Source organism: Oncorhynchus tshawytscha, linkage group LG03 (assembly GCF_018296145.1).
Source record: "Oncorhynchus tshawytscha isolate Ot180627B linkage group LG03, Otsh_v2.0, whole genome shotgun sequence".
NCBI lineage: Eukaryota > Metazoa > Chordata > Actinopteri > Salmoniformes > Salmonidae > Oncorhynchus > Oncorhynchus tshawytscha.
Genome location: NC_056431.1, coordinates 22,127,896 through 22,151,424, shown reverse-complemented (window position 1 = coordinate 22,151,424; position 23,529 = coordinate 22,127,896). Strand labels below are relative to the sequence as shown.

The 23,529-nt window shown below is 41.7% G+C and overlaps 1 protein-coding gene across 4 annotated transcripts; it reads right to left on the bottom strand.

The window, feature by feature from the left end:
• Positions 1-1,041: 1,041 nt before the first annotated feature.
• Positions 1,042-23,026, bottom strand: LOC112231297 (upstream stimulatory factor 2-like). 4 transcript variants are annotated; one of them, XM_024397990.2, is made up of 11 exons: positions 22,371-23,026; positions 15,491-15,528; positions 15,075-15,181; positions 13,959-14,078; positions 13,528-13,675; positions 13,130-13,217; positions 9,811-9,849; positions 8,656-8,714; positions 5,444-5,550; positions 4,953-5,081; positions 1,042-4,283 (listed from the first exon to the last, which is right to left on the bottom strand). In XM_024397990.2, exons 1-11 carry the CDS (start codon positions 22,409-22,411, stop codon positions 4,194-4,196), a joined length of 966 nt encoding a protein of 321 aa, XP_024253758.1. In that variant the 5' UTR covers positions 22,412-23,026; the 3' UTR covers positions 1,042-4,193. The 4 variants fall into 4 exon arrangements, with proteins under 4 accessions (XP_024253758.1, XP_024253762.1, XP_024253771.1 ...); XM_024397994.2 differs by having other exon boundaries at positions 5,456-5,550; positions 22,371-23,023; XM_024398003.2 differs by lacking the exon at positions 9,811-9,849.
• Between the last annotated feature and the right edge of the window lie 503 nt (positions 23,027-23,529).

Here is a 23,529-nt window from a genome sequence, read left to right as displayed (position 1 = left end):
ATCCCAGGACCTCCACATCTGGAGGCTTCTTCGCCTGCGGGATCGCCTGAGACAAGCCACCCGTACAGCTGATGAAACTGAGAAGTATTTATGTCTGTAATAAAGCCCCTTTGTAGGGAAAAACATATTCTGATTGGCTGGGCCTGCCTGCCAAGTGGGTGGGCCTGGTTCCCAAGTGGCTGCGCCCATGCCCAGTCATATAAAATCCATAGATTAGAGCCTAGTGAAGTAATTTCAATTGACTGATTTCCTTATATGAACTGTAAATCAGTAATATCCTTGAAATTGTTGCATGTTGAGTTTATATTTTAGTACAGTATAATTAAGGAGGGTACTTGCAAATGTATTTACAATATTTTAAAAATACATGTATTTTGTATTTTAATTAAATATATTTTGGCAACAGTATTTTTTAGTATATTTTGGTCTTTTGGGTATTTTGTATTTTTATGAATTTTTGCCCATCTCTGCCCCCAAATCCTTTGTGAAATACCACCTGAAAGAGGGGCCCAGGCAGGAGTTGTCTCAATGCCTACGGGGTGTCCATCGACACAGAATGAAACACACACACGTGTGGATGTGACACCACACACCTGCTGCAGAACATAGTTCAATAATAGGATCATCTTACTACCAGATTTTTGTATTTATTTCAGAAAAATAAAATGAGCAACCATCTGTTGCAGCTTATAATGAGGATGGCTCTTTCTACCTTTACCGTGATCATTATTCATGGCTGGGGCCCAGATCGGTTTGTGCTCGTCTACTCCATTGCTGTCAGTGTCAAACATGTTTGCTTTGGCCTGACAATTCCAAAAGGAGTTGGCGAGAACAGAAACAGACTGGCACCCAGGCTACATTATTCACCCATGTGCCTTCAATGTCTTATTAACCATCATTAACTCTATTCAACCTTTGTTATTAATATACCATTTTAGTAGGCATGCCTTTATCCTTATGATCTTGATTTTAATCCAAAGTAAATTGATAATTATGAATACATTAGTAGGGGAAAAGACAATGAGCCAGAACACATGCTGACAAGGTTAATAGCAAGTCAATTATTTATTTTTCTGCCATTTTACTTAGAAAAGTCTTATAATCTAACCTGAGAATAGCACGTCTGCTAAAGGGGACAAACAAAATGAACTACAGCAAACAAACAAAAAAAACAAACTATAGCCAACAATTTCCTTTCGCTACCTTAGTTATTTTCACCATAATTGACAGTGCTCACTTCCCACTAAACGTGAAGAATTTGACTGCAAAATAAACATTATCAATCTACTTCGGCTATATTCAGCTGAAGAGCAACAGTTCTGAGAGACAGTTTCGAGCAAAACAGGGTAACAATTTTATTTTGCACTTACAAAGCACAAGGCCATAGAGTAGGAGAGCTTGTCGAGGTGGAATCATTGAGTACACATGACTTTTCGCAGGGTTGAGTATTAGTGCTGCTTTGCTGATTCCAGAGGCAGACTGTACATGTCTAAAACTCCCTGATTAGGGACTAAAACACAAAATGTACCTATTTCCATTCCCCAATTTCAGAAGAAAATACATGACGCAAATCCAGTCATCAATAACATTGGTATTATCATCATCATCATCAACTTGCCTGTTTGCACTTTGAATGCATTTCAACTTGGTTATTGTCCTAGATGAGTGAAAGAGTGTCTGAGATTAAATGTTTTCCCAAGTCTTTATTAGCAACCATTACGGTTTACAAGGAGAGGAAATTCAGAGCAGATACGAAGTGCAAGGACGGGAAGATTCTCTGTTCTTGGTTTCTATCTTGAGCAGTGAGTTGGTTCATTTATTCTCTCCAGAGAGTCTTTTTCCTTGGGTGCATTAAGCTCCATTTGATGTGTTGGTTACAAAAATAAAAGCCAAAAGACTAGACATGATACTTGTGGTTATTCTTACACACAAAGACACAGAAACATCATACGCACATTCGCAAAAAACATCCAGACTTCTGTAGCTGCTAAATTTAGCTTAGCAGTGAACTCAATGCGCTTTCTCAAGAGTGAGTTTAACGTGACACAATGTTGAAATTAAAAACTCAGTAGTGTCTGAAATGGCACCCCATCCCCTACATAAATCACTACTGTTGGTCAAAAGTAGTGCACGACATAATAGGGTGCCATTTTGGATACAACCTGTTATGTTCCACCCAGAATAATTTACATTTGCACTCACTTCATATGTCAGGTGACATTTTAAGAGCTCAACCTTTCAGAGGCCATATCAGTGGTCTATCAAATCTAACCCGGCCACAGTCTCAAACCAGCCTTAAAGATTGTGTATTAAATTGCATAATTGTAGAAAAGGGCCAGAGTACAGAAATTAATTATTGATTACCATTTAAATTTCCCACTTCCGCCAGTGGCCATTGGCTTTCCTTCAACATGAAACATTTATATAACATTTATATAATGTTGCATGGATGCTATTTTAAAAACAGGTCTGTTAATGCAAGCACTGTAAACTGTGATATTGGGCAAAGCTATTCATCCGGGTACACCAAAATTGCATCCTTGAGATAGTGAGCTCAAAGTAATGGGACATTAACACATTTCTTGTTGTTTTGGCTCTGTACTCCAGGACTTTGGATTTGGAATGAGAAGATGACTGGAGGTTAAAGTATAGACTGTCAGCTTTAATTTGAGGGTATTTTCATACATTTCGGGGGCTGTTTAGAAAGCACATTTTGTACATAGTAAGTCCCCCCCCTGTGACGAATTCATTTATGTGTATTAAAGTACTCAAAAGGTTTAGTATTTGGTCCCATATTCCTAGCACGCAATGATTACATCAAGCTTGTGACTATTCAAACTAGTTGGCTGCATTTGCTGTTTGTTTGGTTGTGTTTGATGATTACCTGAATGAATCGTGAATAATGATGAGTGAGAAAGTTAGAGGCATAAACACCTTAATAACCCCCCCCAACAATGCGATCATCCCATTATTGTAATGGTGAGAGGTTAGCATGTCTTGGAGGTATGATATATGTGCGTCGAACTTTCACTCATCATTATTCACGATTCATTCAGGACTATTCGTAATCATGGTAGCATCCATATTAATATAGAAGTGTTTAGAAACTCATTTACAATAAAAGTGGCTCCAAAATGACAATGTATTATTTACCATTGTTTCAGATTGTTTAGATTATTTTGTGGCCAATAGAAATCAAACAGAAAATGCATCCAACAAGTTTGTAGAGTCACAAGATTTCTGTAATCATTGCGTGCTAGGAATATGGGACCAAATACTCAACTTTTGACTACTTTAATACACATGAATACATAATTTGGTCTCTTAAAATGGGGGGGGAGAAATGTACAAGAAGTACTGTAATTGCTAAAACGGTTCACCCGATATGGATTAAAATATACCAAAACTAAAGCTGACAGTCTGCACTTTAACCTCAGTCATTGTATCATCTCAAAGTGCTGGAGTACAGAGCCAAAACAACAAAATGTGTCACGTCCCAATACTTTGAGCTCACTGTATATCGGTGTCACCTTTGAAAACACCTAATAATATTGCCAACTATCAAGCCATTCTTTCACATAGTTCTGCAATGCAGCGGTTTATTTGTATCGTGTTTCTGTTCTACTGACTGGTAACCTACCACACTCTCACTCATACATCATCTATTCCCCTAGGATACATCGGATCTCCTAAATGAGTCTTTCTGGGCAGATTTTTAACAATACACAAACTAATAATTTAAAACCACTAACGTAACAAAAATGGTAATATGAACCTCAACCACAAATACAGACTAAAATAAAATATGACTGAAGAGAATGGGAAAACAACTCAAAGACAAAATATCCAATGTCAATGGAGGGAGGAGTTGTGCAGAGGGTTTCTCTGGGCTAGTAGAGGGTTTCTCTGCTGGTTGCGACCGGTTCTCTCTCTGAGACACGTCTATTGTCTACATGGTAGCTTCTTTTGTCATTTAGACTGATCCTGGATCAGTCAAGTGCAGCCAACAAAGCAGCAGGAGCCTGCCAAGAGTCTCGGATGCAGCCTTAAAGACATGGAAGACTAACTGTCTGCGACTGAAAAACAGTGATTTGTCAGTAGCTCATTCATTTTGTTTTGTTCCTACGTGTCGTCTCCAGTCTGCCTCGTCCTCCTCTTCCTTCTACCCGTCCTGCTCTCCCAATCTCCCTCGTTCATTGTGGCGGCGTCTCGCCCACGCTCTCGATGCCGTGCTGCTGGAGTTGCGCTCGGAGAAGGGCATTCTCATTCTTCAGCTCCTCGATCTGAGACAAACAACAACAGTGTCCGGCCAACGAAAAACAATGGGTGTCCTCAATGTAAATCAATGAATTAGCAGCAACTTAACAAAATACGTCAACTTCTAGGCCTCACTTGTTCTTTCAATGATTGAAGAACTACACAGAACCGTCTGTTTTATACACTTTTCAACAAAAGTTTTGGACAATCCTGGACATAACATCAATCTGTTTTAAATCTCAAGGTACTGTACTATCATCCCAGCTTCTCCTCTGGGCTATCACACACTCACTGCCTCTCTATCCCCAACAGGACTGGAGACTCTTCACTTCTGAGCATTACAATGAGGACATGAAGAACGGTGCTTTGGGATTCAATAAGAAATGAAAGGCAAAACACTCTCCATACAATTCTATAACTTCATTTTGAAGTAAAAATGGCACCTCGGTTGTCAAGATGTAAAATGAACGTTAAATGAATGTCAAACGCCTACATTTGTTTGAACATTAACCGTTTCTGTTCGCAGGCATCTGATGCTATGTGATAGCCTGGTCCCAAAACAGTTTGTGCGGTCTTGCCAACTACAATGTTGTGCCTGACAATGACCATAGAAGTTGGCAAGACGGCACAAACCGATCCGGGTCCAGGCTAGGCCTCTGATTCTTTGTGATAGCATTCTTTCTAGGCTGTTTTACCTGCTGTCTGCAGAGCTCGTTGTCCACCTGTACTCTCTCCACCTCTTTGACACCGTCCAGGAGCCTCTGGTTATTCTGACGGAGCTCTCGGATGTAGTCACACGCCTTAGACAGGATGCCCCCTTTACTCTGGGGGAAGGAGAGAGGAGTTTATTAAGAAATCTTGCCGTGTGGACGACAGGAAGAGTAGCTGATGCTTTCGCAACAGCTATTGTGGATCCTAATAAAATACCAATACTCATGCGTACACACACACCACACACCCCTACCTAAATGAATGCAAACACCCCCCCGCAACCACACAATTGATTCCAATTAAAAATCTTATTTTCCCTTAGCTTAATATAGCCTTCATACAAGGGAGGACCGGCAATATGTCCTCACTTCTCTGAATTTAAGTTGGTTTACCATTCTTGTGAGGACTTCTGGTACTCACAAGTATATTAAAATGTGTACACACACACACGACAAAGCTGCTGAGAGTGCCTTACAGAGTGACTTACAGCCCCCGTCTTGGTGCTGTCTATGTTGCAGTCGGGGATGATTTTGGAGAGCGTGACAATCCAATTGTTGATCTTGTCTCTCCGCCGCCTCTCAACTGTTGAGACACAGAGAACAGGTTCAGAGATAGAGGTGAACAATATGGATACATGCAGAGAGTGGTTAGGGTCTATGTGGATATTTCTCTCTGTATGCCTTGAATAGTCACTTAGCTAGAAAATGTGACATTGTGGGAACATCTGACAGTTCAACAGCAGCCTCTAGTGGTTGGTTGATATACAAAATGAAAGTCCCTAAAAGTGACTCTGGGATAGAATTAGAAAAAATATATATTGTTCACTTAATGTGGCTTTGGTTTCAAAAATGAAAAAAAAATCACAAGGTGCAGCTAATTTAAAAAGAAATTCAACATGATATTGCATACACTACATGGCCAAAAGTATGTGGATTCCAATTCAAATGAGTAGATTCAACTATTTCAACCACACCGTTGCTGACAGGTGTATAAAATCAGGCACAAAGCCATGCAATCTCCACGGACAAGCATTGGCAGTAGAATGGCCCTTACTGAAGGGCTCAGTGACTTTCGACATGGCACCGTTACAGGATGCCACCTTTACAACAAGTCAGTTCGTCAAATTTCTGCCCTGTTAGAGCTGCCCCAGTTAACTGTAAGTGCTGTTATTGTGAATAGGAAACGTCTAAGAGTAACAACGGCTCAGCCACAAAGTGGTAGGCCGCACAAGCTCACAGAACGGGAATGCCGAGTGCCAAACTGCCTCTAGAAGCAAAGTCAGCACAATAACGGTTTGTCGGGAGTTTCATGAAATGGGTTTCCACGGCCGAGGAGCCGCACACAAGCCTAAGATCACCATGAGCAATGCCAAGCATCGGCTGGTGGTGTAAAGCTTGCAGCCATTGGACTCTGGAGCAGTGGAAACTCGTTCTCTGGAGTGATGATTCACACTTCACCATCTGGCAATTTGACAGATTAATCTGGGTTTGGCAGATGCCAGGAGAATGCTACCTGCCCGAATGCATAGTGCCAACTGTAAAGTTTGGTGGATGAGGTATAATGGTCTGGGTCTGTTTTTAATGGTTCGGGCTAGACCCCTTAGTTCCAGTGAATGGAAATATTAACGCTAAAGCATACAATGACATTCTGACTTTGTGGCAACAATTTGGGGAAGGCCCTTTTCTGTTTTAGCATGACAATGCCCCTGTGCACAATGCAAAGTCCATACAGAAGTGGTTTGTCAAGATCAGTGTGGAAGAACTTGACTAGCCTGCAGAGTCCTGACCTCAACCCCACCTAATACCTTTGGGATTAATTGGAATGCTGACCGTGAGCCAGGCCTAGTCGCCCAACATCACTAATGCTCGTGGCTGAATGGAAATAAGTCCCCGCAGCAATGTTCCAACACCTGGTGGAAAGCCTTCCCAGAAGAGTGGATGCTGTTATAGCAGCAAAGAGGGGGACCAACTCCATATTAATTTGCATGATTTTAGAATGAGTCCATATACCTTTGCCATGTAGTGTATCTTGGAATGCAGAAGTAAAGCACAGAGTTGCATGGTTAAGATACACTACCGTTCAAATGTTTGGGGTCACCTAGAAATGTCCTTGTTTTTGAAAGAAAAGTACATTTTTTGTCCATTAAAATAACATCAAATTGATCAGAAATAGAGTGTAGACATTGTTAATGTTGTAAATGACTATTGTAGCTGGAAACGGCTGATTTTTAAAGGAATATCTACATATGCGTACAGAGGCCCATTATCAGCAACCATCACTCCTGTGTTCCAATGGCACGTTGTGTTAGCTAATCCAAGTTTATCATTTTAAAAAGGCTAATTGATCATTAGAAAAACCTTTTTGCAATTATGTTAGCACAGCTGAAAATGTTCACCCTCATTAAAGAAGCAATAAAACTGGCTTTCTTCAGACTAGTTGAGTATCTGGAGCATCAGCATTTGTGGGTTCGATTACAGGCTCAAAATGCACAGATTCAAAGTACTTTCTTCTGAAACTCGTCAGTCTATTCTTGTTCTGAGAAATGAAGGCTATTCCATATCAGAAATTGCCCAGAAACTGAAGATCTCATACAGCGCTGTGTACTACTCCCTTCACAGAACAGCGCAAAATGCACAACTGAGCAAGAGGACAGTACATTAGAATGTCTAGTTTGAGAAATAGACGCCTCACAAGTCCTCAACTGGCAGCTTCATTAAACAGTACCCGCAAAACGCCAGTCTCAATGTCAACAGTGAAGAGGCGACTCTGGGATGCTGGCCTTCTAGGCAGAGTTGCAAAGAAAAAGTCATATCTCAGACTGGCCAATAATCTTTTATTTTTAAGATAGGCAAAAGAACAGACACTAGACAGAGGAAGATTGGCGGAAAAAAGTGTTATGGACAGACTAATCTAAGTTTGAGGTGTTCGGATGACAAAGAACATTTGTGAGACCCAGAAAAAATGAAACTATGCTGGAGGAGTGCTTGACACCATCTGTCAAGCATGGAGGCAATATGATGGTCTGGGGGTGCTTTGGTGGTGGTAAAGTGGGAGATTTGTACAGGGTAAAAGGGATCTTGAAGAAGTTAGGCTATCACACCATTTTGCAATGCCCTGTGGATGACGCTTAATTGAAGCCAATTTCCTCCTACAACAGGACAATGACCCAAAGCACAGCTCCAAACTATGCAAGAACTATTTAGGGAAGAAGCAGTCAGCGGGTAATCTGTCTATAATGGAGTGGCCAGCACAGTCACCGGATCTCAACCCTATTGAGCTGTTGTGGAAGCAGCTTGACCGTATGGTACGTAAGAAGTGCCCATCAAGCCAATCCAACTCGTGGGAGGGGCTTCAGGAAGCATGGGGTGAAATGTCTTCAGATTACCTCAACAAATTAACAACTAGAATGCCAAAGGTCTGCAAGGCTGTAATTGCTGCAAATGGAGGATTATTTGACGAAAGTTTGAAAGATACAATTATTATTTCAATTAAAAATCATTATTTATAACCTTGTCAATGTCTTGACTATATTTCCTATTCATTTTGCAACTCTTTTCATGTATGTTTCATGGAAAACAAGGACATTTCTAAGTGACCCCAAACTTTTGAACGGTAGTGTATATTGGCTCGGAGAGAACATTGAACCGGGGAGGATTGTGGGTGATGTAGGCCCTTCCCTTTGCTCACCTTCATTGTGTTGAGCTCTCCTCCTTTCATCTCTGGGTGTCCGTGGGCCATCCATTTTCCTACAGACAAAAATAAATAGAACATTTCACCCGTTTTCAAAACCTGGGAGTCCTCTGTCCACCTCCATACAAACAGCTAGTTAAATGTTTCTAACTCTCCAGACCAAAATAAAAAATCTTCAGACTACAGCGCTCCACGCAACTAATCCAGTGCAGGAATCCTCCACCAGAACCACTATCTCAAAGCACCTGACCCTTTTACAATTACACACCACTCAGGCACCAGAGCCGTACTCTGCAGGGGGAAAAAAAAATCGCCCTGCACCGCCGTGGGCAGCCGTGCTGATCTGAAGCAGCCGTATGGGGCAGCATATGAGGTAATAACACCACCTTGGTGCTGACAGCGAGACGCAGTGACTGGAATTACTGTATTACCGACTGTCTGACGACCATCTGGACAGGCAGATTTCTTGGAGGTGTCTGTGTCCTTCCCTGCTATACCCCGGAGACAGTCTAAGGCGCGGGCTTCATTATAATCCTAAATTGCGATGTTGTCGCATTGGTGTCCAGAGTATGGCTAATGACAACTGTTTTTCCTATATGGGTCTTCCCCGTGGTATTCTTTAATTAAGTTCCCCATACGTGACAGCCAGATGAGCTCATGAAGGCACTGGGGACGAGATGCGCAGGGCCGTGACAGTATACTAATACAATTCGACAGCACTTACTTTGACAAAGCTTTAATCCGTCTAATGAATTGTGTCATAAATTAAACCAAAATGGCTGGTGTTCACACAGTGCCCTTACCTTTTTCACATCTAATGAGTAAAAGCAATTAAAAGCAAGCTAAAACAAAAGGGGGCTGTTTTTACTTTAACCTAGCTAGTCAAGGTCTTACAGAACTGAACAGAAACACAACTCGTTGCAATACTGCATCAGGACTACCATCAAAGAGCACACACACACACTTTACAATGCCAAATGTAGCTCAATCACATCAAGGGTCTAACATAATCACCAGGGAATTGTACTGAAGGGAATGAAGGGGGAATAGGGAGCTGGTGTGATTGTTCTTTCTTCTTTGTGGTATATGATCTAGGCCTAATTTGATTGGTTTATTGGTTGCAGTGGGAGGGGATGTGGAAGTTGTCCTCACCAGTTTAAACCGTCATGTTGCAGCATCTCGGTTTCGTCTCTGCGAACGGCAGGTAAGCGGTGGAAGTTTTCATTTAATTTCATTTATTTGCACAGATCAAATATGTTCAGTCATGGATTAGTTTATGCGTTGTTGATGAAAGAATAAATGACAAATTACACAAATGATCACACACAAGAAAAACATATGGAAAGGGGGAATAGAATGGCAAAACACAGGAAAAACAAGCCCTCCCTAGACAACAGCACACACTGCAGTGGTATCCAGCCCTTTAAGACTGTACATTTAACAGTGAAGTAGATAAAAGCTTTACTGGTAGCCAAAGAGAACTGGGGAATCACTGCAGCCCGAAACTAGAACTAGACATATAACAACTGGACTGGTCTTGTACGAACATCCCACACAAAAGCCCCAAGAAGCATAAAGAACTTGGGAAGAGTCAAGATCAGTCTTAATAGCAAACCCATACCCCAACACCTTACTGCGTGCAAATTGATGACCATCCCCTTTACCTAAAGCTACACTGCTCAAAAAAATAAAAAGGAACACTTAAACAACCATGTAACTCCAAGTCAATCACACTTCTGTGAAATCAAACTGCCCACTTAGGAAGCAACACTGATTGACAATAAATGTCACATGCTGTTGTGCAAATGGAATAGACAACAGGTGGAAATTATAGGCAATTAGCAAGACACCCCCAATAAAAGGAGTGGTTCTGCAGGTGGTGACCACAGACCACTTCTCAGTTCCTATGCTTCCTGGCTGATGTTTTGGTCCCTTTTGAATGCTGGCGGTGCTTTCACTCTAGTGGTAGCATGAGACGGAGTCTACAACCCACACAAGTGGCTCAGGTAGTGCAGCTCATCCAGGATGGCACATCAATGCGAGCTGTGGCAATAAGGTTTGCGGTGTCTGTCAGCGTAGTGTCCAGAGCATGGAGGCGCTACCAGGAGACAGGCCAGTATATCAGGAGATGTTGCCCTCCTACGGCCTCCTCCACAACCCAGCAGCAGGACCGCTACCTCCGCCTTTGTGCAAGGAGGAGCAGGAGGAGCACTGCCAGAGCCCTGCAAAATGACCCCCAGCAGGCCACAAATGTGCATGTGTCTGCTCAAACGGTCAGAAACAGACTCCGTGAGGGTGGTATGAGGGCCCGACGTCCACAGGTGGGGGTTGTGCTTACAGCCCAACACCATGCAGGACGTTTGGCATTTGCCAGAGAACACCAAGATTGGCAAATTCGCCACTGGCACCGTGTGCTCTTCACAGATGAAAGCAGGTTCACACTGAGCACATGTGTCAGACGTGACAGAGTCTGGAGACGCCGTGGAGAACATTCTGCTGCCTGCAACATCCTCCAGCATGACCGGTTTGGCGGTGGGTCAGTCATGGTGTGGGGTGGCATTTCTTTGGGGGGCCGCACAGCCCTCCATGTGCTTGCCAGAGGTAGCCTGATTGCCATTAGGTACCGAGATGAGATCCTCAGACCGCTTGTGAGACCATATGCTGGTGCGGTTGGCCCTGGGTTCCTCCTAATGCAAGACAATGCTAGACCTCATGTGGCTGGAATGTGTCAGCAGTGCCTGCAAGAGGAAGGCATTGATGCTATGGACTGGCCCGCCCTTTCCCCAGACCTGAATCAAATTGAGCACATCTGGGACATCATGTCTCGCTCCATCCACCAACGCCACGTTGCACCACAGACTGTCCAGGAGTTGGCGGATGCTTTAGTCCAGGTCTAGGAGGAGATCCCTCAGGAGACCATCCGCCACCTCATCAGGAGCATGCCCAGGCGTTGTAGGGAGGTCATACAGGCACGTGGAGGCCACACACACTACTGAGCCTCATTTTGACATTACATCAAAGTTGGATCAGCCTGTAGTGTGGTTTTCCACTTTAATTTTGAGTGTGACTCCAAATCCAGACCTCCATGGGTTGATAAATTTGATTTCCATTGATAATTTGTATGATTTTGTTGTCAGCACATTCAACTATGTAAAGAAAAAAGTATTTAATAAGAATATTTCATTCATTCAGATCTAGGATGTGTTATTTTAGTGCTCCCTTTATTTTTTGAGCAGTGTATATTGTAAAATGTATATTCCCCCCCCAGAATATAAGAAGCTCCATGTTGCTCTTCAGGCCTGAGAATAAGAGTTCATCACATACAGGCAGGGAAATGGCAAGGCAAGGGATATCCACTCAGTCCAACACAAATTAGATTTGAGAGGATCATGTGTTCGTTCTGGATGGCAAAACAAGCATGGCATTATGTCAAATAAAAAAAACACTTTGGAACCATTCTTCCAATCCATTTCCCTTATGTGCAGAACCCTTGAAACAATTTCATAACAAAAAACACACAACTCCTTATTTTATATTCAAACACTTGCCTGGCAATCCCCTTTCTAGATAATATGTTAGTTTATGGGAATGTTTACAATTTACTCACAGCCCTTGGCTCTGGGCATGCAGTATGTCTTCATAGAAAAATAAGCACATTGAAATTACATTTCCTAAATTAACCAGAACACTAATGTCAAATTAATTCACTGACACAAATATCATTAATCATCCATTTGGCATGAGAGATTATTTAGATTTTCAGCATGGATTAACCAGAGTTAACAGTTTGGTTTTTGATTCAGTGTTACTCATTCAGAGTGGTTTGAGGAAAATAGTTTCATCACATGATAATGATATTGATGATTGTGAAAGAGATAAACAAAATTAGGAAGTAGACAAGGAAGGGGGAAACCAGGGCAACAAGGACAGGGACACAACGACCGTGTGATGACATCATCCATCCCACAAGAACAGCAAAGTGTTCAAGGAAACGACACACACACACACGCAGTGCTGTCTGACCCAGGTCCAGGTCACGCTCTTGCTCAACCTAAATCTATGTGAAAGTGAATAGGGGGAGATGCAGTGCGACTATACTTTCAGTTTTTGGAGAGAATAGTCAATATACTACTTTTTCAATATTCAATCAGTGACTTAGTTTTTCAGTCTAACTGATACATCTCAGACTCTTAGATGTTCTAGAAAAATCCTGTCAAATGACTTCTTAACAGGTCATTACTGATGAAAGGTTGAAATTACCGCATAACACCTAAGCGTATAGGCTAGTTCCTACTTGGAAAACATGTCAGACATGCTTGTGGTAGATGAACTCAAGGACGGCATAGGTAGGTTTTTGACTGCTTAACATCTGGAGTGGCTCAGACTACTGTGTGCATGGGCTCTCCTTTCAGAGTCCCTCTAATATGAGGGACATAGGAGGAGAGGAAGAAGCGGTGTGGTAGATACTCACTCAGGGTAGGGGTGTGTGCGCGGGGCTATGGTTCGCTGTGTGCCTGTCTGCAAGACGTCAGGAGGGGTCATCATCACGTAGAACTGACCTGTGGGAGAAGAGATGACATGGGAACGAGAGAGAGAGAGACAGACATGGGGCAGGTTGGAGACTTCAGTGACAAAGTCTTGAGGAGAATTTGCTGAGTGACACTGGACTCTAGCACTGAGACAAACCTTGTGGCTGAGGGGATGAACAGTTAATCTCTCTCAGTCAGCACTGTGTCAGGGTACTCAAATGTCAATTTGATAAGTGGTCATTCTTCTTTATGTCTGGACTTGAACCAAAAACAAGGGACAGTATTTTGCCCACAGAAGACTGCTAGCCTAGCGTTAGAAGTAGAGGTAGTGCTGACTCACCCCCAGCCTGTGTGGGGTCAGAGGTGGTCTGCACAGACACAGTGCCGTCGCTCACAGCCGTAGCTGGGAAGTAGGCGAAGCGCGTCTCCCCTCCCAGCGTATCTCCCACGGGGCTACCCCCATTACTGAAAGGGTTCTGGATCACAGCCTGACAGGGGACAAGGTGGGAAGGGTTAGCAGGCCCTACTAACAACTAACTTACGACATGGATATTACTTGATAACAATTCATTACAACAAGTGACAGATATATATATATATATAAATAAATGTAAGTGTCCTGATTCCTGCACAACAACAATATACAGATAACTTGTATAACGATCAATAGTTTGATACTACTGAAATATGTCAGGCTCCCTAGCCATTAGGAACTGTGTTATTGTAAAGGGTGACAGTAGTGGCCTCGGTTCCTGGTGTTCTGGTACCTACCTGGGCCACTGCTTGAGGAGCACCGGGGAAGGCGGCCGTGGAGACCACGCTAACCGGCCCTCCCCCGTCATCTCTCCCCTCCAGCTGCTGGTCAGTTACCTGGACAACACGGTAAGTCACCTGGGGAAGAGAGGGAGACAGAGAAACCAGAGTCATTAATTCTACAACAAAGAGCATGGGATGCCTTCTAGCCTGACCAATGTCATTTTAATGTCACTGTGTTTTCAGTACTTGCAGGTTGTTTACGTCATATTGAGGTTCACACCCTAGGCTATAGTATTTAAACCCTTGCACATTGAATGATACTGCTAGGCCTACAATTGATCTACACACCCAACGTATGCTTATATGGCAGAATGTGCCTAATTCAATATAAAAACAGCTTCAAAATAATCTGCATTTGTACCCCTTCATCGTGTGACTCACCTCCTGACTAACATGTGACACCAGCCACATGCCAATCCAGGAAGGGGATTGGAGTCACATGATCACTCACACTAACTGTGTTTACTCCAAATGAGCAGCGAAAGGACCCGCTCTATCTAGCTTCATCCTTCACCCCCCAAAAAATAAAAAGGGTTTATGTGAAGATATAACGTGACGGTCCACAAAAGAGCAGACGTAAACATAAACAATTAACAAACCAATCTGACATCCAAACCTGTAGGCCTATATCAGTGTCCTGGCCGGTTCTGCTGTCTGGGTTCAAAGCGAACGAACAAAAGGCTCTCAATTCAACGGAGAGGTTAGTGTTGAATTACAGGGTTATTCAGGGTTTTCCATTGTGTGATGCGGTTGATTCTCTAGTGGAGGGATGGGCAGCACCAGTCCACGGGGGCCTGATTGGGTGTCCAGCCCCAGTTAACACACCGGACTCCAATAATCAACTAATCATGATTGTCGGTTCAAAATGCAATTAGTTTAAAATCACCTGTGTTTGCTAGTGATGGGGGGGAAAGTATGACACCATTCTGGCTCCTGGGGACCAGAGTTGCCCATCCCTGCTCTAGTGTGAGTGATGCAGTAAACTGACCTCATACCGTAAAAACAGACCTATGTGAATTCAGCTAGTTAAAGGTTTCTTTAAAAAAAAAACACTGTTCAGAGGACACCCACCTGACCACCCTCAGAGCGGAACTGGTACTGAATGTTGTGGTCTGCGAATGCCTGGGCCTGCTGAATGCTGCCTATGGTAACAGCAGTCTGCTCCCCTTCCCCGTCTCCTGAGAGAGGGACAGTGGAATGAGAGGATCGATAGAAGGATGGAAGAGAAAATTAACACTCAGATATCCTTTGATGAGAAATGAGTGAGGCAAGGAGTATTATTGCAAAAAAAGCTAGGCCTACAAACATTTGACACTTAAGCACGTGTTTTCGGTCTGTTCTTTGGTCGGTTTTTAAAGCAGCAGGTTTTTCAAGAGGATGCCTGAAAATGTCAGTACTTTGAAATGTATGAAAGGGTCAGAATGGTGAAGTTACGCACAATGGCACACATGCATCCGAAACACATACATCCCACCATAAATTCTTACCTTCTAATTGGACGACCTCCTCCTCTTGTTTGTCGTGACTAGGAAGACATGAACAAAGGAAACATTCTAAATATAGGCACGCAAGGTCTAGCTGACAAGGTTAATATAGAGTGGGGGATGGCAGTGGAGTGCAGATGTTACAGTGACTTGGCTAACTGCCAACAGTGTTGGGAAAAGTACTCAATTGTCATACAGTAAACGTAAAGATACCTTAATAGAAAATGACTCAAGTAAAAGTCATCCAGTAAAATAATACTCGAATAAAAGTCTAAAAAAATGTGGTTTTAAATATACGTTAGTTTCAAAAGTAAATGTGATTGCTAAAATATACTTAAGTATCAAAAATAAAAGTGAAAGAATAAATCATTTGAAATGTCTTATATTAAGCAAACTAGACTGCACCGTTTTAAAAAATAATTACAAAAATCATAATATTTACAGATAGCAGGGGGTATATTCCAATAGTCAGACATCATTAACAAACAGAGCATTTAGAGATGCCAGTATTTTTACTTAAGTACTTTACACCACTGCTTCCCCTCTTACATCAGCGTCATTAAAAGGCAAGGTCATCGCCTCCTCAAGCAATGTGTGACTTGGGCAAGGGGCCGATGTAGAAATTGCTCTGTCATTTCCTGGTTGCTAAAATTCTACACTCTTCGCTCAATTTGAATAGCGCAGGGAATCATTTTTTATATGAATTAATACAAAATAAAAATAATTTAAAAAAATTCAATAACAAAACAACGTGGCTGTTTGAAGTTGGTGGACTAAACAAATTAAAACAGTTTCCACCATCGTCTATGCAATCTTGAATCCTTGGGAGGTAACCACCATGGCCTACAGTATGCTCGCCAGCATCCCTGGGAAATCGGACAGCGGCAGGGTAGCCTAGTGGTTAGAGCGTGTGACTAGTAACCGGAAGGCTGCGAGTTCAAACCCCTGAGCTGACAAGGTACAAATCTGTCGTTCTGCCCCTGAACAGGCAGTTAACCCACTGTTCCTAGGCCGTCATTGAAAATAAGAATTTGTTCTTAACTGACTTGCCTGGTTAAATAAAGGTTAAAAAAAATAAAATAAAACTAACCTCCACAGAGTTGCGGGAAAATTTGATGCAGGGTAAGGGGGTGAGTTGTTTATATTCAACTAGCCTCCCACATGGGTGAGATATTCTACATTTAGCATGTTAAATGCTTCAAGAATCAATGGGCAGTGTTTTCTTATATTCATTTAGCAGTGGTGACCGCTGCAAAAAATATGACATATATATATATTTTAAACACAAAGCATAACAAACATTAGGAACAGCTAAGGTGTCGAAAGCGTTCCACAGGGATGTTGGCCCATGTTGACTCCAATGCGTCCCACAGTTGTGTCAAGTTGGCTAGATGTCCTTTGGGTGGTGGACCATTCTCGATTCTGACGGGAAACTGTTGTAGCATGAAAACCCCAGCAGTGTTGCAGTTCTTGACACAATCCTGTACGCCTGACAGCTACCATACCCCGTTCAAAGGCACTTACATCCTTTGACTTACCCATTCATTCTCTGAATGGCAGACGTACACAATGTCTCAACTGTATTAATGCTTAAAAATCATTCTTTAACCTGTCTCCTCCCCTTCGTCTACACTGATTGAAGTGGATTTAACATGTGACATCAATAAGGGATCATAGCTGTCACCTGGATTTACCTGGTAAGTCTATGTCATGGAAAGAGCAGGTGTATACTCATATACTAGTGGTGAACGTTGAAACGTTTACACAAAGTTGGGATCATTTAAATGACATCCCTAACTGAAAAACTGTTTTTTTCTCTCTTTGTTTTCCCCCTTCACATAATTAAAATCCCAGTGCAGTTATCAAAAAACATGATTTTCCCTGTTATAGCCTAACTACACAAAAAAAAGTTATGTAATTTAAATAAAAACAGGGAGGACGGGGCAAACTTTAGGGTACTTTGGTGAATTTGCGAGGCATGCAAGACAAGACATTGCGAGATGCAGATTACCAAGAGATCATATAGGCACGGCCCCATCTTCTCTCTTGGGCGCTGCCCTGCCTGCGCTTTCTCTTGGCTAATGATGTAATCGTGTGTTCAGTCTGGTGCATGTAGAAGAGCCGAGCCTATTAATTTTGTCTCAAAGGCCCTAATATGGAATTACAGTAGGCTACAGGTAGCCAGTATCAATTAACCCTGAAAGCGCCTTGGCTAGAGCATGTTTGTTTGTCTTTTAGGGTAGGCTACACTACGGCTTATTAAAATGCTGACACGAAACCTTCTCTGGTGATATGAAGCGGGACTAACGTCCATCACTAGGCAACCAGAACTGTAAATCAAATAATATAGACCACACTCTGCTAAAAAAAAGCACTTTAACATTTGTTAAATACCGTGGCTTAACAAGACATTTAGTAGAAAGAAAACACATCTAGCTACCCTACCATAGCAAACTGCATTCAAAAAAACATCAGTAGATTAAATCAGCAAAGTTTGTTGTCAGGGTAAAAATACAGATAATTCTATGCCAGAGCAGAATTCTACTGTCTGAAACAGTAGGCCTACAGACGCTTCTGATGAGTCACTTTTTTAAAATTCTCCAAAAGGTACATTGTTGCTATCGACACGCTGCTGTAACTGAGTTCTACGCCTGTAAAGGGTTGCGGTAGATATAACTATACCCGGCCGTAGCGGTCATACATACAATGGTTGCTCCACTAAAAGTTTTGCAATTATGCTGCGGGACTTTGTGATTTAGTACGGTACCCTGCGTCACCAGTTCATTGCTCCAGACCAGCGCAAAGGGGAGTTAGAGCACGGATTATGCTTTTGGGTCCTACTGTGTCTGACAACAAATGGGCAACATAAACCTAAATAGATACTGATAATTGTGCAAGACTTTAGTATTACTTGCTAAAACTGTTGTAACACTAAGGTTAGGATTATTTTGCTCTTACTGTAGCCCACTCCCGACTGGTCACGTTGTACAGTACCTGAGTGGCGCAACGGTCTAGGACACTGCATAGCAGTGCATATGTTGCTACAGATGCTGGTTCAATACCCGTCGACTGGGATACCATGAGATGACTGTAGGTTTTTGGTTTATCACCCTCTAAAAACAGAAATAAATCATTCCAAATAACAAACTGGCTTTATTTACAAATTAGTAACAATGTCTCACCCCATGTTCAAGAACGGACCCTTTCCTCGCTTGTTATTTGAAAAATGAAATCTTCAAAATAGTTATTTAAACGACTAATATTATTATGAATTTAGAATAATATAAAAGCCCCTTGGATATAATCACATATCTATTATTAACTCTGTTATTAGCAGGACAAAATATATTGGTCATGCTCCCGAGTGGCGCACAATGGGATTGCCTTGCAGTTCTCCAGCTGTATCCACTGAAAGCGCGCAAGGTTCAAGGCACGGGGGCAGGCGGCACAGGAAGGTCTACTATAGGTGACATGAGTCTCACTAGTGTTGAGTAATGTCCTGTTAAAAGTGGTGTCTTATTAAAATAGCATATTGAAGTTAGAAGCAATAGCCTACAACTACTTAAGCACCATTTCGCGCTGCTCCGAGACAAGCATGGGGAATGGTCTTGATAAATTAATGAGATTTTTATTTTGACTGAATCTCCGTTTGGGTATTGGTTAGACTACAATTAGGATGTAGAAATGTTATGCTCTTAGTGTAACCTTTATTTAACTAGGCAGTCAGTTAAGAACTAATTATTTTTTACAAGGACAGCCTATTCCTTCTTCCCCGTCGGGGAATTGAACCCTGGTCTCCCACACGACACAAGGATTCTTTAGCTAAATAGCCCAGTACTGTAGCCTACTCCCAACCATCATGTTGTACAGCGCCATATTTTCCGTTACATCCTACAGGAAACCCAGGAGGTGTTTTGTTTTTCTTGGAATAGAAGCATCACAATATGAATGTCTGTAAACAATTGTTGGAAACATTTCTTGTGTCATGCACAAAGTAGATGTTCTAACAGACTTGCCAAAACTATAGGTTGTCAACAAGAAATTTGTGGAGTGGTTGAAAAACGAGTTTTAATCACTCCAACCTAAGTGTATGCAAACTTCCGACTTCAACTGTATGTCGGAAGTTTACATACAAGTTCTAATGACTCATGACCACGCCACAAATTTCTTGTTAACAAACTATAGTTTTGGCATGACATAAGTAATTTTTCCAACAAGTGTTTACAGATTATTTCACTTATAATTCACCATATCACAATTCCAGTGGGTCAGAAGTTTACAAACACTAAGTTTACTGTGCCTTTAAACAGCTTGGAAAATATAGAGAAAATTATGTCATGGCTTTAGAAGACTCTGAAATAGACTTCATTTGAGACCATCGGAGGTGTACCTGTGAATGTATTTCAAGGCCTACCTTCAAACTCAGTGCCTCTTTGCTTGACATCATGGGAAAATCAAAAGAAATCAGCCAAGACCTCAGACCTCCACAAGTCTTGTTCATTCTTGGGAGCAATTTCCAAATGCCTGAAGGTACCATGTTCATCTGTACAAACAATAGTACGCAAGTATAAACACCATGCTACTATGCAGCCGTCATAAAACTCAGGAAGGAGACGCATTCTGTCTCCTAGAGATGAACGTACTCTCGTGCGAAAAGTGCAAATCAATCCCTGAACAACAGCAAAGGACCTGGTGAAGATGCTGGAGGAAATAGGTACAAAACTATATATATCCACAGTAAAACGAGTCCTTTACTGACATAACCTGAAAGGCCACTCAGCAAGGAAGAAGCCACTGCTCCAAAACCGCCATAAAAAAGCCAGACTACGATTTGCAACAGCACATGGGGACAAAGATCGTACTTTTTGGAGAAATGTTTTGGAGAAATGTCCTGGTCTGATGAAATGTCCTGGTCTGATGAAACAAAAATAGAACTGTTTGGCTATAATGGCCATCATTATGTTTGGAGGAAAAAGGGGAGGCTTGCAAGCCGAAGAACACCATCCCAACCGTGAAGCATCGGGGTGGCAGCATCATGTTGTGGGTTTTTTTTTTGCTGCAGGAAGGACTGGTGCACTTCACAAAAGAGATAGCATCACGAGGAAAGAAAATTGTGGATATATTGAAGCAGCATTTCAAGACATCAGTCAGAAAGTTAAAGCTTGGTCACAAATGGGTCTCCCAAATGGACAATGACCCCAAGCATACCTCCAAATGTAAAATGGCTTAAGGACAAACAAGTCAAGGTATTGGAATGGCCATCACAAAGCCCTGACCTCAATCCTATAGAAGATTTGTGGGCAGAAGTGAAAAAGCATGTGCGAGCAAGGAGGCCTACAAAACTGTCTCAGTTACACCAGCTCTGTCAGGAGGAATGGGCCAAAATTCACCCAACTTATTGTGGGAAGCTTGTGGAAGGCTACCCGAAACATTTTACCTAAATTAATTTAAATGTAATGTTTCCAAATACTAATGTAAATGCAATGTTTCCAAATACTACTTGAGTGTATGTAAACTTCTGACCCACTCGGAATGTGATGAAAGAAATAAAAACTGATATAAATCATTCTCTACTATTATTCTGATATTTGACATTCTTAAAATAAAGTGGTGATCCTAACTGACCTAAAACTGGATTTGTTACTAGGATTAAATGTCAGGAATTGTGAAAAATTGTGATTTAATGTATTTGGCTAAGGTGTATGTAAACTTCCGACTTCAAATGTATGTGTAATAATATATTAGTACCAGTCAAACGTTTGGACACCTACTCATTCCAGGGTTTCTCTTTATTTGTACTATTTTCTACATTGTAGAATAATAGTGAAGACATCAAAACTATGAAATAACACATATGGAATCATGTAACCAAAAAAAAGTGTTAGATTAAAATATATTTCTAATTTGAGATTCTTCAAAAGTAGCCACCCTTTGCTTCCTGGAAGCTGAAAATGTCCCAGTTCTTCCCTGGCTTGCATACTTTTACATGTCACCCATTGAGCACGTTTGGGATGCTCTGGATCTACATGTACAACGGCACGTTCCAGTGAAGAGGTGTGAGACAAGGTACTGACTGGTTCTGATCCACACCCCTACCTTTTAAGGCATCTGTATTCCCAGTCATGTGAAACCCATAGATTAGGATCTAATGAAATTATTTCAATTGACCAATGTCCTGACCAAATTCACATTGTATAATGTACAATTCTATCACATTATAAGCAAGTCTATGAAGCAGCAGATCTGTTCTATGTGTGCCATTTCTATGCGTCCTGGTCTTAAAATGTAGTTTTTGAATCTTACTTTCGGTTTTGTACACCTGCTTCAAACAGCTGAAAATACAATGTTTGGTTATGGAAAAATATTTTCACTGCGGTTTAGATTGTACAATGATTCTCTACACTATAACGTTCGTTGCAGAGAGAGTTCTACGTCCAAAAATGAATGTAGTAACTACATTCTAGCTGTAAGCTAACAACTTTGTATATCTAACTAAGGAACTAACTAACGTTATCTAGCAAGCTAACTAATGTTAGTTCAGTGTTTGTCGAAACTGATAGCCCTAGCTAGCTAGGTAACGTTAGTTTAGTTAGCTGCCTAGCGTTACTATTAGCAAGATTTAGATTACTTACCTAATACTGTAAATTATCTACCGTAGATAACCGTGTTTGCATGAAATGCTGCAATCGTTTGCTATACTGAAACCATTTTCTAATTGGATTTGCTAGCTTAGCTGCCCAAAAAGATGACTAAAATAAACCACTTTATAGTATCTAGTTTATACTACACATAATCAAGCTGTTCTCTAGAAAATGGAGGCCAGGCCTTCGCTTGCTAGAGACATCCATACATGATGGAGAGGAAGTGGCGGGCATTGTATTACCTTGTTGCGGTGTCCAGACTCTGTTCGAGGTGCATATCCATCAGGGTTGGAATAAAATGTGATATTCAGTGACACGGACGCGTAGATGGAAGTGCTGATCACGGGAACAAACACTCGGGTCATGTGAGAGAGACAGTCCAAGACACGTGAGGCATAGATCGGACTCGAAGTTAAAATGGAGACCGCTGCCGCTGGCTGGGGTTTATGTCGCTCTCGAAGCCTTCGTTCTCACGGGTTCACTCGCGCTACTCGCACTGCTAAATCGAGTCTGTGTCGTCGGGATAGCAACTTGGACTGTTGGAATTGTTTCGTTGCAAGGTTATGGCACAGTAATTCGTCGAGTAATTTCGGTAAATGTTTTCTCACGCTCGGTTTTTTTCTCCTCTCAAAACCTCTGCAGTAAACCAGCGTCCGCCGTGTCTCACAAAATATGGAGTGGACTGTTAGTGTTAGCGAATTTAATTCCCCGCCCTGCGTCTATTTTTGTTCAACTTTTGGTCTTGGAAGAGGAGTATGTAGAAATGTGTTTTATAAACAGTAGGCTACTCTGCAATGTTGATTTGATGTGCCCATGTTTGAAATGAATTTCAACCTTCTCCATTATATCCATTGCGTGCCAACATTTTATTATTATTACATTACAATTACAACTCTGATCATTTTGTCCTGTCTACATTCATGTCTGATATTTACACCAAAGATGGTTTCGAAACTGTTCGGAGTACAAATCAAGCTCATGTGACATGTGATGCTGTTGATCACGTTGGTTTACTCAGGTGAGAGCTGAGATCGAATCCGGGTTTTTGCTTTAACCACATGACTACCCTGTCAAATAAAAGTGATATACGATAACAAACGGCACCATTTTGTAAACATTGAATCAACAAAATAAAAATTGTGTGCAAAGTCTACCTACATTTTTTTTAAAGTGGTTGATATACCATTTAAATAGCTAAATGAAGAAGATATGTGTAGGAGGTTCTTCTTCCACTGATATTTTCTATTGAACCACCAAGTATATGTTTCATATTTGATATGATTTAACACAACTTTTTAGATTGGGTGAGCATGATAATGTTCTTGACAACTTCCCTAAATATGATCTACAGTAGCTCGGTTGTAGGAGTTTGCCAGGGCTTACTGACTTGGGCCCGGTTTC